Genomic DNA, 27622 nt, shown 5'->3' on the forward strand with positions numbered 1-27622 from the left:
AAGAGAGTCAGACTCATTCTCTCTGCTGTGATTTATTTGCACCAATGCCTTCTATGGGATTGGAGTGTCCACTAGGGGTGCTATTGCTCCATGCAAAAGGCTGCCCTCGTGTGTGTGTGTGTGTGTGTGTGTGTGTGTGTGTGTGTGTGTGTGTGTGTGTGTGTGTGTGTGTGTGTATGTGTGCATGTACTGTACTATATGTATTTATGGATACATTTTGTGTGTGTTTCATTTTCTACTTATTATGTACATCCATTTGTATATGTAGTACATGTTTTGTACATTTATACAATAATGTAAAAAAATAAGTTGAGAAATGAGCAAGATATGACAGGCGTTGTGGTAAAGAAGGAGCTGAGCCGGAAGGCAAAGCTCTCAATTTACCGGTCGATCTACGTTCCCATCCTCACCTATGGTCATGAGCTTTGGGTCATGACCGAAAGGATAAGATCACGGGTACAAGCGGCCGAAATGAGTTTCCTCCGCCGTGTGGCGGGTCTCTCCCTTAGAGATAGGGTGAGAAGCTCTGCCATCCGGGAGGAACTCAAAGTAAAGCCGCTGCTCCTCCACATCGAGAGGAGCCAGATGAGGTGGTTCGGGCATCTGGTCAGGATGCCACCCGAACGCCTCCCTAGGGAGGTGTTTAGGGCACGTCCAACCGGTAGGAGGCCACGGGGAAGACCCAGGACACGTTGGGAAGACTATGTCTCCCGGCTGGCCTGGGAACGCATCGGGATCCCCCGGGAAGAGATGGACAAAGTGGCTGGGGAGAGGGAAGTCTGGGTTTCCCTGCTTAGGCTGTTGCCCCCGCGACCCGACCTCGGATAAGCGGAAGATGATGGATGGATGATTTATTTTCAATTTAGATGTGTTACATTGATTGAGTACTTTGCTGTCCTTAAAAATGGCCAACTCACAGAACTTACTGTGTGTGTGTATGGTCAAATCTACCTAGCAACAGCGGCCTGTCCTCACAACTACAGAAGTACTTTTTTTGTTTTTTACTTTGTGTGTTTTGCATTCTGATGTGAGGTTGCAACTCTCTACTCCCATCGAGTGCTAATAGTTTGTTTTTTTTAATCATTCTAGCTATAGTGGAAGGGGGGGCCCTCACAACCTACTGACCAAACGTGGGTCCACACAAAGTATGCGAGACGTGTGTGTGTGTGTGTGTGTGTGTCAGGCAGTTTGTGTGACTATATCAGACCCAGACAGACTTCTTTAACAGCTGGCGTGATCTAATGCTATTACACAGGGGGTCTCAGACACACGGCCCGCGGCCCGAGAGACGTTATTTTACGGCCCCCACCTTAATACGAAAGTGTAATGTTAGTGCGGCCCGCGAGTTTTATATGAATGGCGCTTGACAGCGTTGTTTTATTTGGGTCCAAGATGGCTCTTTCAACGTTCTGGGTTGCCTACCCCTGCGTTAGTGGAAAAGCGGCAAATGAGTGAAAGCGACAGACTAGAGTTTTCTTACATGCTTGGCTGCAGCCACTCCGCGACACCTTCCATCCATCTTCTTCCGCTTATCCAAGGTCAGGTTGTGGGGGCAGCAACCTAAGCAGGGAAGCCCAGACATTCCTCTCCCCAGCCACTTCGTCTAGCTCTTCCCGGGGGATCCCGAGACGTTCCCATGCTAGTCGGGAGACATAGTCTTCCCAACGTGTCCTGGGTCTTCCCCGTGGCCTCCTACCGGTTGGACGTGCCCTAAACACCTCCCTCTGGAGGCGTTCGGGTGGCATCCTGACCAGATGCCCGAACCACCTCATCTGGCTCCTCTCCATGTGGAGGAGCAGTGGCTTTACTTTGAGTTCCTCCCGGATGACAGAGCTTCTCACCCTATCTCTAAGGGAGAGACCCGCCACCTGGCGGAGGAAATTCATTTCAGCCGCTTGTACCCATGATCTTATATTTTCGGTCATGACCTGAAGCTCATGACCATAGGTGAGGATGGGAACGTAGATCGACCGGTAAATTGAGAGCTTTGCCTTCCGGCTCAGCTCCTTCTTCACCACAACGGATCGGTACAACGTCCGCATTACTGAAGACGCCGCAGCGATCCGCCTGTCGATCTCACGATCCACTCTTGCCTCATTCGTGAACAAGACTCCTAGGTACTTGAACTCCTCCACTTGGGGCAGGGTCTCCTCCCCAACCCGGAGATGGCACTCCACCCTTTTCCGGGCGAGAACCATGGACTCAGACTTGGAGGTGCTGATTCTCATTCCGGTCGCTTTACACTCAGTGAGAGCTGAAGATCCCCGCCAGATGAAGCCATCAGGACCACATCATCTGCAAAAAGCAGAGCCCTAATCCCGCGGCCACCTAACCGGAACCCCTCAACGCCTTGACTGCGCCTAAAAAATTCTGTCCATAAAAGTTATGAACAGAATCGGTGACAAAGGACAGCCTTGGCGGAGTCCAACCCTCACTGGAAACGTGTTCGACTTACTGCCAGCAATGCGGACCAAGGTCTGACACTGATCATACAGGGAGCGGACCGCCACAATAAGACAGTCCGATACCCCATACTCTCTGAGCACTCCCCACAGGACTTCCCGAGGGACACGGTTGAATGCCTTTTCCAATTCCACAAAGCACATGTAGACTGGTTGGGCAAACTCCCATGCACCCTCAAGAACCCTGCCGAGAGTATAGAGCTGGTCCACAGTTCCACGAACAGGACGGAAACCACACTGTTCCTCCTGAATCCGAGGTTTGACTATCCGGCGTAGCCTCCTCTCCAGTACACCCGAATAAACCTTACCAGGAAGGCTGAGGAGTGTGGTCCCACGATAGTTGGAACACACCCTCAGGTTACCCTTCTTAAAGACAGGAACCACCACCCCGGTCTGCCAATCCAGAGGTACTGCCCCCGATGTCCACGCGATGCTGCAGAGTCTTGTCAACCAAGACAACCCCACAGCATCCAGAGCCTAAAGGAACTCCGGGCGGATCACATCTACCCTCGGGGCCTTGCCACCAAGGAGCTTTTTAACTACCTCATTAACCTCAGCCCCAGAAATAGGAAAGCCCACCACAGATTCCCCAGGCACTGCTTCCTCATAGGAAGACGTGTTAGTGGGATTGAGGAGGTCATTAAAGTACTCCTTCCACCTATCCACAACATCCGCAGTTGAGGTCAGCAGAACACCATCCGCACCATACACGATGTTGATAGTGCACCGCTTCCCCTTCCTGAAGCGGCGGATGGTGGTCCAGAATTGCTTTGAAGCCGTCCGGAAGCCGTTTTCCATGGCTTCCCCGAACTCCTCCCATGTCCGAGTTTTTGCGACCGCGGAAGCTGCACACCGCTTGGCCTGTCGGTACCTGTCCACTGCCTCCGGAGTCCTATGAGCCAAAAGAACTCCGATAGGACTCCTTCTTCAGCTTGATGGCATCCCTCACCGCTGGTGTCCACCAACGGGTTCTAGGATTACCGCCCCGACAGGAACCAACTATCTTGCGGCCACAGCTCCAATTAGCCGCCTCGGACTCAATGTCCAGCACCTCCCTCGTGACATGTTCAAAGTTCTTCCGGAGGTGGGAATTGAAACTTTCTCTGACAGGAGACTCTGCCAGACGTTCCCAGCAGACCCTCACAATGCGTTTGGGCCTCCCAGGTCTGTCCGGCATCCTCCCCCACCATCGCAGCCAACTCACCACCAGGTGGTGATCGGTAGAAAGCTCCGCCCCTCTCTTCACCCGAGTGTCCAAAACATGAGGCCGCAAATCCGATGACACAACTACAAAGTCGATCATGGAACTGCGGCCTAGGGTGTCCTGGTGCCAAGTGCACATATGGACACCCTTATGTTTGAACATGGTGTTTGTTATGGATAAACTGTGATGAGCACAAAAGTCCAATAACAAAAAGCCACTCGGGTTCAGATCCGGGCGGCCATTCTTCCCAATCACGCCTCTCCAGGTTTCACTGTCGTTGCCAACATGAGCGTTGAAGTCCCCCAGTAGGACAAGGGAATCACCCGGGGGAGCACTTTCCAGTACTCCCTCGAGTGTACCCAAAAAGGGTGGGTACTCTGAACTGCTGTTTGGTGCGTAAGCACAAACAGGCAGGACCCGTCCCCCCACCCGAAGGCGGAGGTGAGCTACCCTCTCGTCCACTGGGTTGAACTCCAACATACAGGCTTTGAGCCGGGGGGCAACAAGAATTGCCACCCCAGCCCGTCGCCTCTCACTGCCGGCAACGCCAGAGTGGAAGAGAGTCCAGCCCCTCTCGAAAGAAGTGGTTCCAGAGCCCTTACTGTGCGACGGAGTCCGACTACATCCAGTTGGAACTTCTCTACCTCGCGCACTACCTCAGGCTCCTTCCCCCCCAGTGAGGTGACGTTCCACGTCCCAAGAGCTAGCTTTTGTAGCCGAGGATCAGACCGCCATGTGCCCTGCTTTCGGCTACCGCCCAGCTCACATCGCACCCAACCTCTATGGTCCCTGCTATGGGTGGTGAGCCCATTGGAAGGATGGGACACGTCCGTCAGTAATAACAGTCCCAGATAACCTGGACCAATTCAGACCGTTATTTGTTTTTTTTTATTGTTTCAATATCTACGATCCATAATATCATCAAAAGGTTCATAGAATCTGGAGAAATCACTCCATGGCCGAAAACCAACATTGAATGACCGTGACCTTCGATCCCTCAGACGGCACTGTATCAAAAACCGTCATCAATCTCTAAAGGATATCACCACATGGACTCAAGAACACTTCAGAAAACCACTGTCACTAAATACATTTGGTCGCTACATCTGTAAGTGCAAGTTAAAGGTCTGCTATGCAAAGCTAAAGCCATTTATCAACAACATCCAGAAACGCCGCCGGCTTCTCTGGGCCCGAGATCATCTAAGATGGAAAAAGTGTTCGGTTTTCTGACGAGTCCACATTTCAAATTGGTTTTGGAAACTGTGTCTTCCTGAACAAAGAGGAAAAGAACCATCCGGATTTTTAAAGTTGCAAAGTGTAAAAGCCAGCATGTGTGATGGTATGGGGGTGCATTAGTGCCCAAGGCATGGGTAACTTACACATCTGCGAAGGCACCATTAATGCTGAATGGTCCATACAGGTTTTGGAGCAACTTATGTTGCCATCCAAGCAACGTTATCATGGACGCCCATGCTTATTTCAACAAGACAAGGCCAAGCCGCGTGGTTTCATAATAAAAGAGTGCGGGTACTAGACTAGCCTGCCTGTAGTCCAGACCTGTCTCTCATGGAAAATGTGTGGTGCATTATGAAGCGTAAAATAAGACCACAGAGACCCTTTTCTTGTGATAGACTGATCATTTTTGGGGAAGCTGCTTTTATAGCCAATCATGGCACCCACCTGTTCCCAATTAGCCTGCACACCTGTGGGATCTTCCAAATAAGTGTTTGATGAGAATTTTCTCAACTTTATCAGTTTTTTTTCCCAACTTCTTTGTCACGTGTTGCTGGCATTAAATTCTAAAGTTTATGATTATTTGCAAAAAAAAATGTTTATGAGTTTGAACATCAAATATGTTGTCTTTGTAGCATATTCAACTGAATATGGGTTGAAAAGGATTTGCAAATCATTGTATTCTGTTTATATTTACATCTAACACAATTTCCCAACTCATATGGAAACGGGGTTTGTAATAATATTTTATATTTTACGGTGGGCTTCACGTTGGAAGAGGGGTTAGTGCGTCTGCCTCACAATACAATGGTCCTGGGTTCAATCCCGGGCTCGGGATCTTTCTGTGTGAAGTTTGCATGTCCTCCCCGTGACTGAAGTGAAGTGAATTATATTTATATAGCGCTTTTTCCTCAAGTGACTCAAAGCGCTTTACATAGTGAAAGCCAATATCTAAGTTACAATTAAACCAGTGTGGGTGGCACTGGGAGCAGGTGGGTAAAGTGTCTTGCCCAAGGACACAACGGACTTGACTAGGAAGGCAGAAGCGGGGATCGAACCTGCAACCCTCAAGTTGCTGGCACGGCCACTCTACCAACCGAGCTATACCGCGGTACTGTGGCTTCCTCCCACCTCCAAGGACATGCACCTGGGGATAGGCCCCTCCCACCTCCAAAGACATGCACCTGGGGATAGGTCCCTCCCACCTCCAAAGACATGCACCTGGGGATAGGCCCCTCCTACCTGCAAAGACATGCACCTGGGGATAGGCCCCTCCCACCTCCAAAGACATGCACCTGGGGATAGGCCCCTCCCACCTCCAAAGACATGCACCTGGGGATAGGCTCCTCCCACCTCCAAAGACATGCACCTTAGGATAGGTTGATTGGCAACACTAAATGGTCCCTAGTGTGTGAATGTTGTCTATCTGTGTTGGCCCTGCGATGAGGTGGTGACTTGTCCAGGGTGTACACTGCCTTCCGCCTGATTGTAGCTGAGATAGGCGCCAGCGCCCCCCGCGACCCCAAAGGGAATAAGCAGTAGCAAATAGATGGATGGATATTTTACGGTAATGTGTTAATAATTTCGCACATAAGTATAAGGGAATAAGCGGTAGAAAATGGATGGATGGATGGAAGTATAAGTCGCACCCCCGGCCAAACTATGAAAAAAACTGAGACTTATAGTCCGAAAAATAGGGTAAACACTGACTGGTATACACAAGCTATGGAGATGATGTCAGTAAAAAAAAACTGCATTTAGTTTAGATAAAGAGTTATATATTGGAACATGGGATCCATTATTTCAGTTTGTTCAAACTATTAAATGAACCTAAAGTATGTCAAGCTTATAAGATGTGATGCAAGTATAAGCCACTGTGGGACTATTGTTCTTTTTTTAAATGTCTTTATTTTATTTTTTATAAATGGTTGTGTTGGTAATGTAAATGATGGATTTCTGATTCAAGATTGTTTATTGTCATATACACAGGACGATCTTACTTTGCTTGTCCACCCTTCAACAAGTCGCACAGTACTTAGCTAAAAAAAAATAAAGAAAATCACTGCTATGTGTAAATTATTATTAATATTGATAGTGTTGTTGATATTCATTTTTGTTTGACTACTTTTGGATTGTCATGTTTGTGTGTCCTCGCATTTTCTCTGTGTGTTGTTATTCTGAATGTTGCTGTTGTTATGGTATCATTATGTATTATTTTGTTGGACTGATTAATTATTTAAAAATAAGAGGGGGGGGGGGGGGAGAAAAAATTGACAAGTTACATCAAGGAACATCAGCTGGTTAAATTTGCACAATTCAACATGTCTGAAAAAGCCGAGCCTATTCAATCTATCTTCTCCACATGTTACTGATCATTTATACTACTACACACTCTTACAGTGTTTTGTTTACTTATATCCTCTCTTTTTAATGCTGTTCATTTCCTGTGTGTCAAGAAAATATGCTGTTAAAATATAGGATAGTTAACAAAAATAACACTATATCGCTTATGCAGTGTTAAAAGGTATGAATACAATGTTAGAAAAAGAAATGGCAATTATAATGCAGTTAAACTTCATATAACACAGTGTGCGTGTGCGTGTGCGTGTGCGTGTGCGTGTGTGTGAGATCACATTCACCCTGCATTTCCCACTGGCTCCTCATCTCTGCCTATTAGTGATGTTCCTCACTCATACAGCTAGGTGTCAGTAGACTCAACAAAAGAGCTCCTTGTTCCATGAAGAAAAGAGGGAGTGGGATGTCTGGCCTCCACGCCCACTCTGATGCTGCTACAGGAAGCACCACTAGGAGTGCTCACGCTCCACGCAAGAGCTGGTGTGTGACCATGATGGGGGGAGGGTAAGGAAGAAGCAGGCCAGCAGATGCTGCCTTTGGGCGTAGACTGTGTTGTTGTGTGCCTGTGAGTGAGGAGGTGGGCAGAGGGTGGGAGAGCACAAGATCAGACTTGAGGCTGGAGTGAAGAGAGTCAGACTCATTCTCTCTGCTGTGATTTATTTGCAACAATGCCTTCTATGGGATTTGAGTGTCCACTAGGGGTGCTATTGCTCCATGCAAAAGGCTGCCCTCGTGTGTGTGTATGTGTTTGTGTGTGTGTGTGTGTGTGTGTGTGTGTGTGTGTCAATCAGGCAGTTTGTGTGACTTTGAGATACTTCTTTAACTGCCGGCGTGATCCAATGCTATAACACAGGGGTCTCAGACTTTATTTTGCGGCCCCCACCTTAATATGAAAGTTTAATGTTAGTGCGGCCCGTGAGTTTTATATGAATGGCGCTTGACAGCGTTGTGTTATTTGGGTCCGTGACGGTCTCGAGCCACCGTGTGGGTTCTCAGGACCACCAAGGAAGGACATTGTGGCACAGGTTAGACTTTCTTTTATTTTTCAATAGAAACAAGTCTCTAAGGGTTGCTTTTCAGCCTTGCCGTGTCCTGCTTCCTTTTCTGCTCCACCTTTTCTGTCGCGTGCGTCTTCGTCCTCGTCTTCCTGCAGCTCTCTCTCACTCTCGTTCAGCATCCGCTTCCTCCTGACTCCTTCTTTCTCCATCTTTTCCCCCGGCGTTTAGGGCCGCTGCCCTTTTACACGATGCGAGAGGAGATTTAAATTGTGCCCAGCTGGGCGACCCAAGCACCTGTTAATATTTGTGAAGTGTGAAGTGAGTTATATTTATATAGCGCTTTTCTCAAGTGACTCAAAGCGCTTTACATAGTGAAACCCAATATCTAAGTTACATTTAAACCAGTGTGGGTGGCACTGGGAGCTGGTGGGTAAAGTGTCTTGCCCAAGGACACAACGGCAGTAACTAGGATGGCACAAGCGGGAATCGAACCTGCAACCCTCAAGTAGCTGACACGGCCACTCTACTAACCGAGCTAAGCCGCCCCGATTTGCGGGGTTGATTCCGGCGCGCCTTGTTGCTTGCTCGCAGTCCACACCTCCTCGCCGCCATCTTTGGCCTAGCTATCGGACTGCCGGCTCCGCCTCTCCACCGGGTCCAAAATTGCTCTTTTAACGTTCTGGCTTGCCTACCCCTGCATTAGTGGAAAAGCGGCAAATGAGTGAAAGTGACAGAGACGTTGCCATGGAGACGTGGGTTTTCTTACGTGCTTGCCTGCAGTCACACCGCGACACCTGTCCGTCAGTAATAACAGTCCCCGATAACCTGGACCAATTCAAATTGTTATTTGTTTTGTTTAATTTGCGTTGCCTCACATGATGAACACGACATATATTTCTATATGACGCCAAATAACACTCCGGAGCTGTCACTTTTTTGTGTTCACTATCCCGATACTTTTCCGGCTATTATCCGCCAACTGCCGTGTTGCTGTAGGGAGGAAAAGCGGAATGACACACATTGCGGAAATAACATTATTGTGCGTGCGTCGACTAAATACAAATATATTCCACAACCCCAAACATGTCTTTTTCAAAGCCTGCAGTGAAGAGAAAGGTTAGTGATGAGCAAAGACAATTCCAGGCAAAGTGGGAGATGCAATATTTTTTTTTTTGAACACAGGGTCACCCCGACGTGTCTTATTTGCACAGAGAAAGTTGGGCGATACAATTTGATACATCATTATACAACTAGACATGCTGAGGATTTATGCAAAAAAGTTTTTTAAGAGATCTTTTCTTGCGGCCCAGACTGCATCCAGTGGCCCCCAGGTGAATTCAGTTTGAGACCCCTGCTGTTACAGAAAAGAATCTGCGTTGCTGTTCTTAGGAGCCGCAAGCAGGACTTTAACTTTGATGTGGTCCTCGTGTGAACATGTGACAAGCTCAGATTGGACTTTGGACCTCACTTTGTCGTGTCTCGATGCCCCAGTGAAGTAACGCACAACTAACTAGCATAGTTAGCTCTCTTCCGCAACCCTAGTCAAGCAAACAAAAGCCTCCATTAACTGAGATAATGATGTCTCTGTCAGGCACTTTTGCTCAAGGCCAATCACACAAAGATAAACAACTATATTTATGCCTTCTAGTTGGTGTCTTGTTTACTTGCACAACCATCTGATTAGCGTAAGTGGAACTGTGTCAAATGGGCGTCTGTCAAAAGAATTCAAGCAACACAGCAAGGCTTCAATGAACTGTAGTTCCCAGACGTCAACATTGAGGGGCGCACATGAGCCGTGGAAGGAAAAAGTGTGAGGCTTTTACTGGCGTGTCTTCAGGCCATCTGCCACATGGCTTATTGCAGGATTAAAAGCTGTGTGTGTGTGTGGGGGGGGAAGGGGGGGGGGTTGACAACATAAACCTTTAACCCCACTGCCTCCTTTTTTCAGACCCCTGTTTTCCTATTCAGAAATAATTAAACACAGCTGCCTGACTGCTGAGCTGTGCCACTGAATCTTGACACACAAACACACACACGGGATCCTTTCAAAACACCCATTCCCCCCCCCAAAAAAAGGATGTAAACAAGCAGTACAATAGTAAACTGCACCCTTCATTACTTCCCTGCTGGTATCATAATCAATGTAAACAAAAGATGTTCATTTCCAAGGGTTTAGAACAGGGGTGGGCTTCACGGTGGCAGAGGGGTTAGTGCGTCTGCCTCACAATACGAAGTTCCTGCAGTCCTGGGTTCAAATCCAGGCTCGGGATCTTTCTGTGTGGAGTTTGCATGTTCTCCCCGTGAATGCGTGGGTTCCCTCCGGGTACTCCGGCTTCCTGATTGGCAACACTAAATGGGCCCTAGTGTGTGAATGTTGTCTGTCTATCTGTGTTGGCCCTGCGATGAGGTGGCGACTTGTCCAGGGTGTACCCCGCCTTCCGCCCGATTGTAGCTGAGATAGGCGCCAGCGCCCCCCGCGACCCCAAAAGGGAATAAGCGGTAGAAATGGATGGATGGATAGAACAGGGGTCGGGAACCTTTTTGGCTGAGAGAGCCATGGAAGCCAAATATTTAAAAATGTATTTCCGTGAGAGCCACGTAATATTTTTTTAACACTGAATACAACTAAATGTGTGCATTTTTATGTAAAACCAACATTAGGGTATAACACGTCTGTTATTATTTTTAATGACATTTTTATGGGGCGGTTTAGCTCGGTTGAGTGGAGTGGACGTGCCAGCAACTTGAGGGTTGCAGGTTCAATTCCCGCTTCTGCCAACCTAGTCACTGCCGTTGTGTCCTCGGGCAAGACACTTTACCCACCTGCTCCCAGTGCCACCCACACTGGTTTGAATGTAACTTAGCTATGTAAAGCGCTTTGAGTCACTAGAGAAAAAGCGCTATATAAATATAATTCACGTCACTATTCTGAAGCAAACTAATAATGAGTAAAATACTTCTTACTATTCTTGACTTCTTGAACAGGTGAGGTAGAAAACAGATGGATGGATAAAAATGCATGAGTTTTTTTATATTTTGAATGTTATTTTTAACACTGATTACCAGTGGAATTATTCATTACTTATTGTGTTAAGCAATGTGAGCTAAGATGTATCTGAGAGCCAGATGCAGTCATCAAAAGAGCCACATCTGGCTCTAGAGCCATAGGTTCCCTACCCCTGGTTTAGAATGTTTAGCTCTAATAAAGGCTGTGTTTTGTTCTTTTGAAGTTTGTTCTAAATTACGAGACAGCATCGAGCCTCTGGCAGTCACAGCAGCTGAACTAGGTCAAGTTCTATCTGGGTTAATATTGCAAATCTTCCAACATGGCTGCCCAGCTAATAAATACTCCACGTGCTTCTGAGAGAAGACCAAACAGAAGAACTCCACCTAGATGGAATAAATGTTGATGACATGAATACAATGATGGAGGATAAGTTACTTAGTTTTGTTGCACTGTCACTCAATCAATCATCCATCCATCCATTTTCTACCGCTTGCCTCTTTTGGGGTCGCGGGCAATCGCTGTAGACTATCTCAGCTGCATTCAGGTGGAAGGCGGCATAGCCCCTGGACAAGTCGCCACCTCATGGCAGGGCCTCAATCAATCAATCAATGTTTATTTACATATAGCCCTAAATCACAAGTGTCTCAAAGGGCTGCACAAGCCACAACGACATCCGCAGTACAGAGCCCACATAAGGGCAAAGAAAAACTCACCCCAGTGGGACGTCGATGCAAATGACTATGAGAAACCTTGGAGAGGATCGCATATGTAGGGGAGACCGAAAGCAATGGACGTCGAGTGGGTCTAATATAATTTTGTGAAAGTCCAGTCCATAGTGGGTCTAACATAAGAGTCCAGTCCATAGTGGATCTAACATAATAGTGAGAGAGTCCAGTCCATAGTGGATCTAACATAATAGTGAGAGTCCAGTCCATAGTGGATCTAACATAATAGTGAGAGTCCAGTCCATAGTGGATCTAACATAATAGTGTGAAAGTCCAGTCCATAGTGGATCTAACATAATAATGAGAGTCCAGTCCGTAGTGGATCTAACATAATAGTGAGAGTCCAGTCCATAGTGGATCTAACATAATAGTGAGAGTCCAGTCCATAGTGGATCTAACATAATAGTGAGAGTCCAGTCCATAGTGGATCTAACATAATAGTGTGAGAGTCCAGTCCATAGTGGATCTAACATAATAGTGAGAGTCCAGTCCTTAGTGGATCTAACATAATAGTGTGAGTCCAGTCCATAGTGGATCTAACATAATAGTGAGAGTCCAGTCTTTAGTGGATCTACCATAATAGTGAGAGTCCAGTCCATAGTGGGTCTAACATAATTATGAGAGTCATGTCCATAGTGGATCTAACATAATAGTGTGAGTCCAGTCCATAGTGGATCTAACATAATAGTAAGAGTCCAGTCCATAGTGGATCTAACATAATAGTGTGAGAGTCCAGTCCATAGTGGATCTAACATAATAGTGAGAGTCCAGTCCATAGTGGATCTAACATAATAGTGTGAGAGTCCAGTCCATAGTGGATCTAACATAATAATGAGAGTCCAGTCCATAGTGGATCTGACATAATAGTGAGAGTCCAGTCCATAGGGGATCTAACATAATAGTGAGAGTCCAGTCCATAGTGGATCTAACATAATAATGAGAGTCCAGTCCATAGTGGATCTGACATAATAGTGAGAGTCCAGTCCATAGGGGATCTAACATAATAGTGAGAGTCCAGTCCACAGTGGATCTAACATAATAGTGAGAGTCCAGTCCGTAGTGGATCTAACGTAATAGTGAGAGTCCAGTCCACAGTGGATCTAACATAATAGTGAGAGTCTAGTCCATAGTGGATCAAACATAATTGTGTGAGTCCAGTCCATAGTGGATCTAACATAATAGTGTGAGACTCCAGTCCATAGTGGATCTAACATAATAATGAGAGTCCAGTCCATAGTGGATCTAACATAATAGTGAGAGTCCAGTCCATAGTGGATCTGACATAATAGTGAGAGTCCAGTCCATAGTGGATCTAACATAATAGTGTGAGAGTCCAGTCCATAGTGGATCTAACATAATAGTGTGAGTCCAGTCCATAGTGGATCTAACATAATAGTGTGAGAGTCCAGTCCATAGTGGATCTAACATAATAGTGTGAGAGTCCAGTCCATAGTGGATCCAACATAATAATGAGAGTCCAGTCCATAGTGGATCTAACATAATAGTGAGAGTCCAGTCCATAGTGGGGCCAGCAGGAGACCATCCCAAGCGAAGACGGGTCAGCAGCGCAGAGATATTCCCAATTGATGCACAGGCAAGCGGTCCACCCCAGGTCCTGACTCTGGACAGCCAGCACTTCATCCATGGAAACCGGACCCCTGTCTCCCTCCACAAAGGAGAGGGGGGCAGAGGAGAAAAGAAAAGAAAGGGCAGATCAACTGGTCTAAAAAGAAGGTCTATTTAAAGGCTAGAGTATACAAATGAGTTTTAAGGTGAGACTTAAATGCTTCTACTGAGGTGGCATCTCGAACTGTTACCGGGAGGACATTCCAGAGTACCGAAGCCCCAATAGAAAACGCTCTATAGCCCGCAGACTTTTTTTGGGCTCTGGGAATCACTAATAAGCCGGAGTCTTTTGAACGCAGATTTCTTGCCGGGACATATGGTACAATACAATCGGCAAGATAGGATGGAGCTAGACCGTGTAGTATTTTATACGTAAGTAGTAAAACCTTAAAGTCACATCTTAAGTGCACAGGAAGCCAGTGCAGGTGAGCCAGTACAGGTATATATGTATGTATATATGTATATAAAGGTATATACAGTATAGGTATATATGTATGTATATATGTATATAAAGGTATATACAGTATAGGCGTAATATAATCCAACTTTCTTGTTCTCGTCAAAAGTCTGGCAGCCACATTTTGTACCAACTGTAATAATGACTGCTCACGTGATGTTTTGATGTGTTGCAGAGGGTGATGAGACCGGCATCATGGACGGCCTCTTGGAGGCACTGCAGTCTGGCGCTGCTTTCAGGAGGAAAAGAGGACCACGGCAAGCAGGTACACTTCCTGTCCACAAGCCATGTCTTTTATGTGTGCAGCATATCTTCTCATAAAACACTCGTACTTTTTGTCACCTTGTCGTTCTCGATTCAGAACAGATGTATGCCTTCCACTTGGGTTTTTTATGTGTTCTTTTATGGCCACCTCTAATGACATCTAGGAAGACGGGGGTGCTGGGAGTGAGAGTATGGGTGGAGAAGTTACAAGCAAAACATGGTAATGCTAACAGTTTATGTAAACCAGGGGTGCCCATTACGTCGATCGTGAGCTACCAGTCGACCGCGGGGGGGTGTGTCAGTCGATCTCCAGCCAGGCTTTTAAAAAAAATAGACCTAAAAATTAGTGATCATCAATCTTCACCAATCCATCCATCCATCCATTTTCTACCGCTTATTCCCTTTCGGGGTCGCGGGGGGCGCTGGCGCCTATCTCAGCTACAATCGGGCGGAAGGCGGGGTACACCCTGGACAAGTCGCCACCTCATCGCAGGGCCAACACAGATAGACAGACAACATTCACACACTAGGGCCAATTTAGTGTTGCCAATCAACCTATCCCCAGGTGCATGTCTTTGGAAGTGGGAGGAAGCCGGAGTACCCGGAGGGAACCCACGCATTCACGGGGAGAACATGCAAACTCCACACAGAAAGATCCCGAGCCTGGATTTGAACCCAGGACTGCAGGACCTTCGTATTGTGAGGCAGACGCACTAACCCCTCTGCCACCGTGAAGCCCCAATCTTCACCAAGACGTCACTTAAATGACATTCACGGTACCGGAGGGTCTTGTGAGATGACGCTGGCTGCTGCAAGATCATTATTATGAAAATATGACCGAGAGGAAGGCGAGAAACACTTTTTATTTCAACAGACTCTCGCGCCGTACCTTCCGTCAAAACTCTAAAGGCCGACTGCACATTTCCTATCTTCACAATAAAAGCCCTGCTTCATGCTGCCTGCGCTAACTAAATACAGAGTCTCAGAAAGCTGGCGTGCACAAGTGAGACTCTTATTTTGTTAGCGCAGGCAGCATGAAGCAGGGCTTTTATTGTGAAGATAGGAAATGTGCTGTCGGCCTTTAGAGTTTTGACGGAAGGGACGGCGCGAAAGTCTGTTGAAATAAAAAGTGTTTCTCGCCTTCCTCTCTGTCATTTTTTCATAATAATGAACTGGCAGCAGCCAGCGTCATCTCACAAGACCCTCGGGTGCCGTGAATGTCAATCAAGCAAGCTACGGAATTTGCCGCCAATGTTTTTCTTGTAAAGTGTATGGAAGCTGGATGAATTAGATGCCAAAAACCAACCACTTTCATGTGGTATTGTACAGAAAGGACAACTTTTTTTCTCCTCCATTTGAAAATGTGGGCGTTATCATCATTACTGTCTGATTCCAATCAATGCAAGTCATCAGAATCAGGTAATACACCAACTTATATTCTTGTCTTTGTGAAAGAAAGACATCTATATGTGTTACACACGCTTGTATTATCATTAAACACATTTAACTTGTTTACAAAAATGTCTCTTTCATAAATAAATAAATATAAATGATGTATATAAATGAGGTAGATCCCCTCGAGTTGGTTAATTGAAAAGTAGCTCGCCTGCAGAAAAAGTGTGGGCACCCCTGATTTACACAATGTGCCAACTTCACTGTTTTTGGGTTTTGTAGATTAAACAGCACATTCCAGGAATATTTATAGATAAGTAACTTTGCCAAAGTGCTTTGAAATGTTAGTTGGTCAGGGTCCAGTGTTGAGTGAGACAGCCCAAGTGTGTGAATGCATGAATGTGTGTGTGTGTGTGTGTGTGTGTGTGTGTGTGTGTGTGTGTGTGTGTGTGTGTGTGTGTGTGTGTGTGTGTGTGTGTGTGTAAGTGTGTGTGCAACCCCACCCCAGCACCATCAATAGAAGCCAGATGTGAAGCGCTGCTTCAGAGTCAAATATCTCGGAGGCAGAGAGATTGAAATCTTTCTGCCGTTTTGTTTTCTGTGTGTTTTGCTTTTTTTTTTCTGTTTACTATTAAGATAAGCAACTACTTTTATTTGCTACCACACGAGTCTGACTAAAGAACCCAAAGTACAAAAATGGAGGAAGTAGAGTGAGTGGCAATTAGGAATAAAGTTTTGAAGGAGAATGGGGCCCACTCGGAGGTTCAGCCAGCCCCCCATAACAGTGTTTAGCTGCTTGCCACTGCCAACAGGAAATAGCAGAAGATGTGTGAGAGAGTCTGCCTGCATAGTTGTGGTGGAGAGGAGAAATACGTCTGTGGAGATCACATTTCTTCATGGCTCCTCCCTTTCGCCTCGTTTTGACCGTAAAGTCATTCGAAGCAGTGGTCAGTATTTTCCATGCATGGTGTTGTGTGTCAGTTTTGTCCAGAGTTTGTAACGTCTCTTTTGCAACCGCTTATAAGTATGTCTCATCTTGTCAGACTGTGTGGGTTGGGACTTTGATCCACAGAAAGAGCAAGCCTTCTTTTTGGGTTTTGGTAATGTGTGTGCGTGAGTCAGAGTACTTCATTTAGACAAACAAAAGTTGCAGGCTCACTCAGTCTTTGGTTCAAGTGATACACATGAGACACCGGAGCCACAGCAGACTTTGCCTGACCCTTGTATCCATGGTGATGTTTAGTTAGTAGTTTTGTTATTATATACCTGTAACGTCAGTGAAATTGTCATCTCCGGTGTATCAATCAATCAATCAATCAATGTTTATTTATATAGCCCCAAATCACAAATGTCTCAAAGGACTGCACAAATCATTACGACTACAACATCCTCGGAAGAACCCACAAAAGGGCAAGGAAAACTCACACCCAGTGGGCAGGGAGAATTCACATCCAGTGGGACGCCAGTGACAATGCTGACTATGAGAAACCTTGGAGAGGACCTCAGATGTGGGCAACCCCCCCCCTCTAGGGGACCGAAAGCAATGGATGTCGAGCGGGTCTAACATGATACTGTGAAAGTTCAATCCATAGTGGATCCAACACAGCCGCGAGAGTTCAGTTCAAGCGGATCCAAGACAGCAGCGAGAGTCCCGTCCACAGGAAACCATCTCAAGCGGAGGCGGATCAGCAGCGTAGAGATGTCCCCAACCAATACAGGCGAGCGGTCCATCCTGGGTCCCGACGAGCGGTCCATCCTGGGTCTCGACTCTGGACAGCCAGTACTTCATCCATGGTCATCGGACCGGACCCCCTCCACAAGGGAGGGGGGGACATAGGAGGAAGAAAAGAAGCGGCAGATCAACTGGTCTAAAAAGGAGGTCTATTTAAAGGCTAGAGTATACAGATGAGTTTTAAGGTGAGACTTAAATGATTCTACTGAGGTAGCATCTCGAACTGCTCCAGAGTACTGGAGCCCGAACGGAAAACGCTCTATAGCCCGCAGACTTTTTTTGGGCTCTAGGAATCACTAATAAGCCGGAGTCTTTTGAACGCAGATTTCTTGCCGGGACATATGGTACAATACAATCGGCAAGATAGGATGGAGCTAGACCGTGTAGTATTTTATACGTGAGTAGTAAAACCTTAAAGTCACATCTTAAGTGCACAGGAAGCCAGTGCAGGTGAGCCAGTGATCAAACTTTCTTGTTCTTGTCAAAAGTCTAGCAGCCGCATTTTGTACCAACTGTAATCTTTTAATCCTAGACATGGGGAGACCCGAAAATAATACGTTACAGTAATCGAGACGAGACGTAACAAACGCATGGATAATGATCTCGGCGTCTTTAGTGGACAAAATGGAGCGAATTTTTGCGATATTACGGAGATGAAAGAAGGCCGCTTTAGTAACGCTTTTAATGTGTGACTCAAAGGAGAGAGTTGGGTGGAAGATAATACCCAGATTTTTTACAGTCACCTTGTTTTATTATTTGGTTGTCAAATGTTAAAGTTGTATTATTAAATAGAGGTCGGTGTCTAGCAGGACCGATAATCAGCATTTCCGTTTTTTTGGCATTAAGTTGCAAAAAGTTAGCGGACATCCATTGTTTAATTTCATTAAGACACGCTTCCAACTGACTACAGTCCGGCGTGTTGGTCAGCTTTAGGGGCATGTAGAGTTGGGTGTCATCAGCATAACAGTGAAAGCGTACTACATACGCAATAGATATAATCTGTCAATCCAGCCCATGGGGGTCAAACTCTGGCTCGTGGGCCAAATTTGGCCCGCCGTGTAATTTCATTTGGCCCAAGGGTCAGGAACCTTTTTGGCTGAGAGAGCCATGAAAGACACATATTTAAAAAATCTATTTCCGTGAGGGCGATATCATATTTTTTAACACTGAATATAACTAAATGCCTGCATTTTTTTTAGTAAGACCAACATTTTTAGAGTATCGTAGGTCTCTTATTATTTTTAATGACATTGTTATTCTGAAGCTAACCAATAATAAATCAAATACTTCTTTCTATGAATGCGACTTCTTGAACAGGTGCGGTAGAAAACAGATTATTTGACACTGTGATTACCAGCGTAATTAGGTAGGTAGGTATTGTTATTGCCCAAGTACAACAAAACTTTGTTGATTGACTGATTGATTTGATTAGACAAACAAACAGGGTTTAGGGTCACAGAACAACTATGGGAAAAAAACTCCAGAGCAAAGCATATAAACTAGGGGTGTTATGGTACATGTATTTGTATTGAACCGTTTCGGTACGGGGGTTTCGGTTTGATGCGGATTCGTACCGAATGAGTTTTCACACGGACATATTAAGTAGCGTAAACAATATTCAAAATGCCGGACATTTGAGGCATTTTTGAAACTCCACCCGGACAGCCCAGCAAGAGAGAACATGTCTGGTGAAAAAAGGACTTAAAGTCAGTATATCCTCGCGCGGTCGCTGCTAGCATGCTAGCAAAAGAGGACACGTCTGGTGATAGCAGCGACCGGGCTCGAATAGACTGACCATGCGTCCTCTTTTAACCTGATGAATTTCCTCTTTTGAGGGGCTGTCCGGGTGGAGTTTCTTAAATGCCTCAAATGTCCAGCATTTTGAGTAATGGTTGCGTGTAATTTCAATATACGTTCAGGGTTAAGAAGGGGTAAAAAAAAAAAAAAACATTGTGCGCACAGCAACATTTGTGAGGGAATACGCACTGCTGATTGGTTGTTACCGCTCTGAATACGCACTACTGATTGGCTGTTACCGCTATATATGCAACCAATCAGATGGTTGTGTGGGTGGGACAATGCTGGGTGCTGTGTAGGAGACAGAGGCAGAACGGAGCGGAGCAGCTTGTTAAGACTTGAGCTTAGGCGGCTACTTCATATGTTCGTGTGGAAACTCGTTCGCTACACCTCCGAACCGAACCAGAACCCCCGTACCGAAACGGTTCAATACAAATACACGCACCGTTACACCCCTACTATTAAGTTATATAAACGTTGCTTGTTCCATATTCAGTGTTAAAGCAAATCAGCAATAATTAACAATTTATTAATGCACTTTCTTTTTCTACTTCAAGGCTTGAATGTTTGATTCTTTCATAATTATTTTATTTTCAAATATATTATTGGCGTGTGAAAAAAGTTTATTTTAATATTTACCTCAGAAGGCGGCAAATAGAAAACAGGCATTCAATTTTGATTTAAATTTTCTTTGATATGCCATTGATATTTTTTAATTATTATTTGAAACTGGAATTTGCATGTCACTATAAAGTTACATAAGCCTTGCTTGTTCAATATTCAATGCAAAACTTGTTTGGGTCCATATTAAAAGGTCAATTTGTTCAACCTTGGTTTTAAATTTTGGCCCACTCTGTATTTGAGTTTGACAGCCCTGATCTAGTTGTTTCCTGCAGCTTATCCCTTTTGGTTTCGTGGGGTTGCTGGAGCATATCCCAGCTAGACTCAGCTGGACAAGTGGCCAACACAGAACGATAACCATTTGCATTCAGGACAAATCTCTCTACTACATAAAATACTGAATGGAGTTGGTCCTCCGCCAGAGTTTACAAATCTAGCCAGGCTTTCTACATGGGTGTGGCAGGTTTAGTCTATTCAGAGGAGCTTTGGTCTGGATCTTAGGGCTCAAGTTCCTCCACAGATTCAACAAAGTCCTAATAAACCTTGCTAGGCACACTGGGACAGTCATGCTAGAACAGAAAATAGTCTTCCCCAAGTTGTCACCATAAGGTTAGTAGTAGACTGTAAACACAGGAATAAGATTCAGGGAAAACTTATCTGGCCTCGCTCCTGATTGATTTTGTGATAGTCGATCAAGTAGGGATGTTCCAATCAGATTTTTATGCTGTTGATTCTGATAACAATTTTTTATATATCCGATACCAAGACCAATCACACGTATTAAATTAAGATGTTTCAATTTGTTGAGAACTGGTGACAGTTGAACAATGTAAACACACAATATTTAAACTTGATCCTTATTCTCTTTTATTACATACAATCAAAACGGCAAAATAAAGTCAATAGTACACAATAACGTTGTTTTGTTGTGTACTATTTATTATTCATTTGAATCCTTTGTCTTCCCCATCAAAGTCCCCCGCGGTTCAGAAAATTATTCTCTGAATTTTTAAACGTAAAAAAAAAAATGACAATAGTTTTGGGGAAATAACATTAACATAATCAGTCTCGTATCGATCGTATACTGATACTACCCTTGATATCAACCCCACAATATAATGATCAATTCACCCTCATGCTGTCAGACTAACAGTTCTGTCGTATCCTGTCTCCAGACTCTTATCCATCTTCTTGTTATTTCCCATTAATAGCAGCTTACTTTCTGCTTCTAGGCCAGACCTGGACAAATTAAGGCCCGTTAAGATTTTCAATCTGGCCCGCCGGACATTCCCAAAATAATTTTTTTACATCATTAAGATCGAAACTGCCATTATGATGTTTTCAAATGACCGCACCGTTTGTTGGATTGTTGGCGCATTACGGTTACCGTAGTCAGAAGTATGAGTATTATTTATTATGGTGTGTGTATAAGGACCGCAAAATGGCACCCATTAGCAAAGATATTATCTGGCGTTTTGTTTCACAATATTATGCAAAACTGGTACCTGCTGGTCTGTTTTTGGGATCTGCATAAGTCCTGAAAATTTGCGCACGCCCGCCATTGTAGTCGCTAAACTACTTATTTTTCTCTATCTTCTTGTTATTGGGCATTTTCTAATATAAAGTAGCGTAAAGTTCTAACTTATATTTATCAGTAAACTCGCCATGAAAGCGCTAAAGTTGTAGTGAGTTTACAATAATCACCCACGGAACATTAGTTATTAGAGGGACACATTTCATGCGTTGTTGTACTAGTGAGCCACGGATGAGGAGATGCTGCTTTATTGATTGAAGTAAAGTCTGAATGTCATTGAAAAAAGTTAGCGCCATCTTTTGACACTTCTTCCGCTCCCGTCCTTGCATGCTACACCACCAAGAAATAGAGGCAAAGGACAAACTAAAAAATAACATGTAAAACAGAAGTGAAATTTACATTTAAAAAGCAAATACAAATTACCCTAAGAACAATTTGTTAGATAAAAAGCAGTTAAAACAATTAAATGTAGTTTCCTTGAGCCTTCAAAGTGAAATAAGTTAAGAACTTTTAAACAATATTGTCATTTATTTACATGTATGTTTATAGTGTAGTAATATTGTTTAACTCATTTGAAGAACAGGTGACCTTATTTTTTGGAGTATAAGTCGCACCTGCCGAAAATGCATAATAAAGAAGGAAAAAAAACATATATAAGTCACATTTTTTTCGGGACATTTATTTGATAAAATCCAACAGCAAGAATAGACATTTGAAAGGTAATTTAAAATAAATAAAGAATAGTGAACAACAGGCTGAATAAGTGTAGGTTATATGAGGCATAAATAAGCAACTGCTATGTTAACCTAACATATTATGGTAAGAGTCATTCAAATAACTATAACATATAGAACATGCTATACCTTTACCAAACTATCTCTCACTCCTAATCCATAAATCCCATGAAATCTTATACGTCTAGATTCTTAAGTGAATGAAATAAAAAATATGATTTGATATTTTACGGCATGGGTGTCCAACTCTTGCCCGCGGGCCAAAACTGGCCCACCGTGTAATTTAATTTGGCCCTTGAGGCAATATCAATTTAGCATTAGAGCCGGTGTTATACAGCATTCACCGCTAATACTCATACTTGCCAACCCTCCTAATTTTCCCGGTAGACTCCCGAAGTTCAGTGCCCCTCTCCGAAAATCTCCTGGAGCAACCATTCTCCCGAATTTCTACAGTTTTCCACCTGGACAACTATATTGAGGGCGTGCCTTTAGCGTTCTCTACAACCTGTCGTCACGTCCGCTTTTCCTCCATACTAACAGCGTGTCACATAATAGTTGTGGCTTTTACACACACAAGTGAATGCAATGCATACTTGGTCAACAGCCATACAGGTCACACTGAGGGTGGCCGTATAAACAACTTTAACACTGTTACAAATATGCGCCACACTGGGAACCCACACCAAACAAGAATGACAAACACATTTCAGGTGAACATCCGCACCGTAAAACAAGAGAAGAAATACCCAGAAACCCCTGGCAGCACTAACTCTTCCAGGAAACTTCCAGCAAACTTACCAATAATTAACGTTTTATTCATGCATTTTCTCTTGCTACTTCAAGGCTTGAATGTTTGGCTCATTCATTATTATTTAATTTTCTAATTTATAATTTATAATTCATTCATTATTATTTATAATTCATTATTATTCATTATTATTTATAATTCATTCATTATTATTTAATTTTCTAATTTGTGAATGGGTAAATGTGGAAGTAGTGTCAAAGCGCTTTGAGTACCTTGAAGGTAGAAAAGCGCTATACAAGTACAACCCATTTACAACCATATTTAGCCTGTGGATAAAATGTATATTTAACTCAGAAGATTGCAAATAGAAAAAAAGGCATTACATTTTTATTTAAATTTTATTTGAGATGCTATTGATATATTTTTTTAAATATTATTATTATTTGAAAAATATATGGGGATAGGTTGATTGGCAACACTAAATTGGCCCTAGTGTGAATGTTGTTTGTCTATCTGTGTTGGCCCTGCGATGAGGTGGCAACTTGTCCAGGGTGTACCCCACCTTCCGCCCGATTGTAGCTGAGATAGGCGCCAGCGCCCCCAAAAGGGAATAAGCGGTAGAAAATGGATGGATATTATTATTTGAAACTGGATTTTGCGTGTCACTAAAGTTATATAAGCCTTGCTTGTTCAATATTTAATGCAAAACTTGTTTGGTTCGCCATTAAAAGGTTATTTTGTTCAACTTTGGCCCGCGGGTTTGTTCCGTTTAAAATTTTGGCCCACTCTGTATTTGAGTTTGACACCCCTGTTTTACGGTAATGTGTTAATAATTTCACACATAAGTCGCTCCTGAGTATAAGTCGCACTATGAAAAAAGCTGCGACTTATAGTCTGAAAAAGAGGGTACACGTCTTTGGGAACAATGTGTAAATAGTGTTATTGTTCATGCTAATGGTCTTAGTGACGTCAGAAGTGTGTCCCCCTGTTCTTTTATAGTTGAGGCAATGCATAGAAAAGGCCAAGTGAGGCCTATTGACTGTGTTGTCATGCTCTTTGTGTCACGCCACTGTGACTTAGTGGGAAGCCACGAGGCTACGCCAGCTATATAGTTTCCACCTTTGACCTGCACCTCAGCTCACTCTGGGGGTTTATGCTGGTTGCTTAGAATGAGTGGGGGCCCTCAGCTGTCCCCCCTCCCATTGGCCCTCTGTCAAACATGAGCAGACCAAACACAGGCAGCAGATGTCTGCATGCCCACACAAAGACACACACCCTGTTTGCATAGCTATTAGGGTTGTCTCCATACCAATATGTTGGCACCAATACCAAAAATGTATTTGGATACTTTACTAAACTAAGGCATTATTGGATTTATTCAACCCAAAAAATCTTACGGTACATTAAACATATGTCTCTTATTGCAATCAGCGAACAATTTAGTCTTTCAATAAAATAGTGAACATATTAGACAACTTTGAGTAGTAAGTAAACAAACAGATGCTCCTCATTAGTCTGCTGACATATGCAGTAACATATTCTGTCATCCATCCATCCATTTTCTACCGCTTATTCCCTTTTGGGTTGGCGGGGGGCGCTGGCGCCTATCTCAGCTACAATCGGGCGGAAGGCGGGGTACACCCTGGACAAGTCGCCACCTCATCGCAGGGCCAACACAGATAGACAGACAACATTCACATTTATACACCTATTATTTTGTCAAAATTATAAAGGACAAGCTGTAACAAATCATTATTGGGACGGCGTGGCGCAGTGGAAGAGTGGCCGTGCGCAACCCGAGGGTCCCTGGTTCAAATCCCACCTAGTACCAACCTCGCCACGTCCGTTGTGTCCTGAGCAAGACACTTCGCCCTTGCTCCTGATGGGTGCTGGTTGGCGCCTTGCATGGCAGCTCCCTCCATCAGTGTGTGAATGTGTGTGTGAATGGGTAAATGTGGAAGTAGTGTCAAAGCGCTTTGAGTACCTTGAAGGTAGAAAAGCGCGATACAAGTAAAACCCATTTATCATGTATTTATTATTAATCTACTTGTTCATTTACTGTTAATATCTGCTTATTTTCTGTTTCAACATGTTCTATCTGCACTTACATTAAAATGTAATAATCACCTATTCTTCTCTTCTTTGATACTTTACATTAGTTTTGGATGATACCACAAATTTAGGTATCAGTCCGATACCAAGTAATTACAGGATCATACATTGGTCATAGTTCAAGTCCTCATGAGTCCAGGGACATATGTCCTGAGTTTATGAATATAATATGAATTTAAAAAAACAGATTTTGTGACTATAAAAATATAGATGTAATCATACTAGTATCGACTAGATACACTTTTGTACACTGTCTGCTCAGTGGCCTAGTGGTTAGAGTGTCCGCCCTGAGATCGGTAGGTCGAGTCATATCAAAGACTATAAAAATGGGACCCATTTCCTCCCTGCTTGACCCTCAGCATCAAGGGTTGGAATTGGGGGTTAAATCAGCCAAAGTGATTCCTGGGCGTGGCCACCACTGCTGCTCAAAGCTCCCCTCACCTCCCAGGGGGTGATCAAGGGTAATGGGTCAAATGCAGAGAATGATTTTCACATTGGTAATTTATTATTTATTATTATTACTTGGTATCATGACAGTGGATGTCAGGCGTAGATCCGCCCTTGGCATTTGTTTACATTGTGACGCCGGTGAGCTATTGTATCCTCCTATGCTGTGTAGTGAAGGATGTTTAGCTATTCCTCGTCCTGCAGTGATAATGATACTTGTAAGAACCTTACTTTGTCGCCACGGAAGCGAAGATTAGTGATTAGAGAGGTACTTAAAGTACCTCTTCCTGGGGGCGTTTCAGTGTTATAACTTCACCTTTATCTTTACTTTTTAATACAAAGTGCGTCCATTCTCCCTTTTCTGTCTACACTCTTTGTCTGCTTGTAAGTACTCCGTGATTGTGCACTGCTGAACATGCTCCTCTGCTTGTAAAACCAGCAATGTCAAGACGTGACGACAACACCCAGTCATGCCTGCAAAAAAATAACATTGCAAACCTGTACTTTTTAAACAGAGTATAGTACCGTTTTTGACTCATTAGTACCGCGATGCTATACTAGTACTGGTATACAGTACAAGCCTAATACCAATACATCCACACATTGCCTTGCAGGGGACACAGCTTTGTATTTTCATTTGTATTTTTTTCATCACCGTCCTATTCAGATTAAATAGGAGTATAAGGCGCTCCGGAGTATAAGGCGCACCTGTTGAAAATGCATAATGAAGAAGGAAAAAAACATATATAAGGAGTAGAAGTTGCATTTTTTGGGGAGATTTATCTGATGAAACCTAACAGCAAGAATAGACATTTGAAAGGTAATTCAAAATAAATAAAGAATAGTGAACAACAGGCTGAATAAGTGTAGGTCAGGGGGGGCCCATTACGTCGATCTCGGAGGGTGTGTCAGTCGATCTCAAGCCAGGCATTAAAAAATAGACATAAAAATGAGCAATCATCAATCATACCAAGACTTCACTTTCGTCAGTTGTTTGACATTCTCGGCACCCGAGGATCTTGTGAGATGACGCTGGCTGCTGCGAGCTCATATTTAAGAAAAAAATCACTAACAGGGCGGACGCAGAGAAACACATTTTATTTCTAGAGACTCCGTACCTACTGTCAAAACTCCAAAGACCGACTGCACAGTTCCTGTCTTCACCATAAAAGACCTGTTTCATCCTGCCTGTGCTAACAAAATAAGAGTCTCAGAAAGCTAGCGTGCACAAGCTAGCAAGCTACGGAGTTTGATGCCAATGTATTTCTCCCCCGCCCTCAGCGACCACTTTCTCACTTGCTTGCCCACCCGCACAGTCACTAACATCACTCACCTGCTGCCAGACATTAAAGGGCCACACACATATGCTACTCTCATAACAAAGTGTTTGAAAACGAGTATGCAAGTTGGACAAATGAGATGCCAAATCCAACCACTTTCATGTGGTATTGGACAGAGAGGAGGACTTTTTTTTTTCCTCCATTTGAAAATGCGGACGTTATCAGCACCACTGTCTGATTCCAATCAATGCAAGTCATCAGAATCAAATACACCAACTTATATTCTTGTCTTCATGAAAGAAAGGAATCTATGTGTGTTAAACATGCTTGTATTATCATTAAACACCATTAACTTGTTAACAAAAATGTCTCTTTCATAAATAAATGAATATAAATTATAAATAGGAATGAGGTAGATCTCCTCGACTCGGTCAATTGAAAAGTAGCTCGCCTGCAGAAAAAGTGTGAGCGCCCCTGGTGTAGGTTATATGAGGCATAAATAAGCAACTGCTATGTTAACCTAACATATTATGGTAAGAGTCATTCAAATAACTAGAACATATAGAACATGCTATACCTTTACCAAACTATCTCTCACTCCTAATCCGTAAATCACATGAAATCTTATACGTCTAGTCTCTTACGTGAATGAGATAAATAATATTATTTGATATTTTACGGTAATGTGTCAATAATTTCACACATAAATCGCTCCAGAGTATAAGTCGGGGTCCACGTTAATCATTTCATGGTACAAATATAATACAGTCATCACACAAGTTAATCATCAGAGTGTGTATACACTAAATTGGCCCTAGTGTGTGAATGTTGTCTGTCTATCTATGTTGGCCCTGCGATGAGGTGGCGACTTGTCCAGGGTGTACCCTGCCTTCC

The 27622-nt window shown here is 44.0% G+C and overlaps 1 protein-coding gene across 1 annotated transcript in view; it reads left to right on the top strand.

The window, feature by feature from the left end:
• Nucleotides 1–27622, top strand: part of LOC133552556 (protein diaphanous homolog 1) — a 60508-nt gene that overhangs the window by 16796 nt on the left and 16090 nt on the right. The window contains exon 9 of the mRNA XM_061899802.1: nt 14243–14332. Within this exon, the coding sequence (XP_061755786.1) occupies nt 14243–14332 (90 nt within the window). The remainder of the gene's footprint in view (nt 1–14242; nt 14333–27622) is intronic.

This window comes from Nerophis ophidion, linkage group LG05 (assembly GCF_033978795.1).
Source record: "Nerophis ophidion isolate RoL-2023_Sa linkage group LG05, RoL_Noph_v1.0, whole genome shotgun sequence".
NCBI classification, from domain to species: Eukaryota; Metazoa; Chordata; class Actinopteri; order Syngnathiformes; family Syngnathidae; genus Nerophis; species Nerophis ophidion.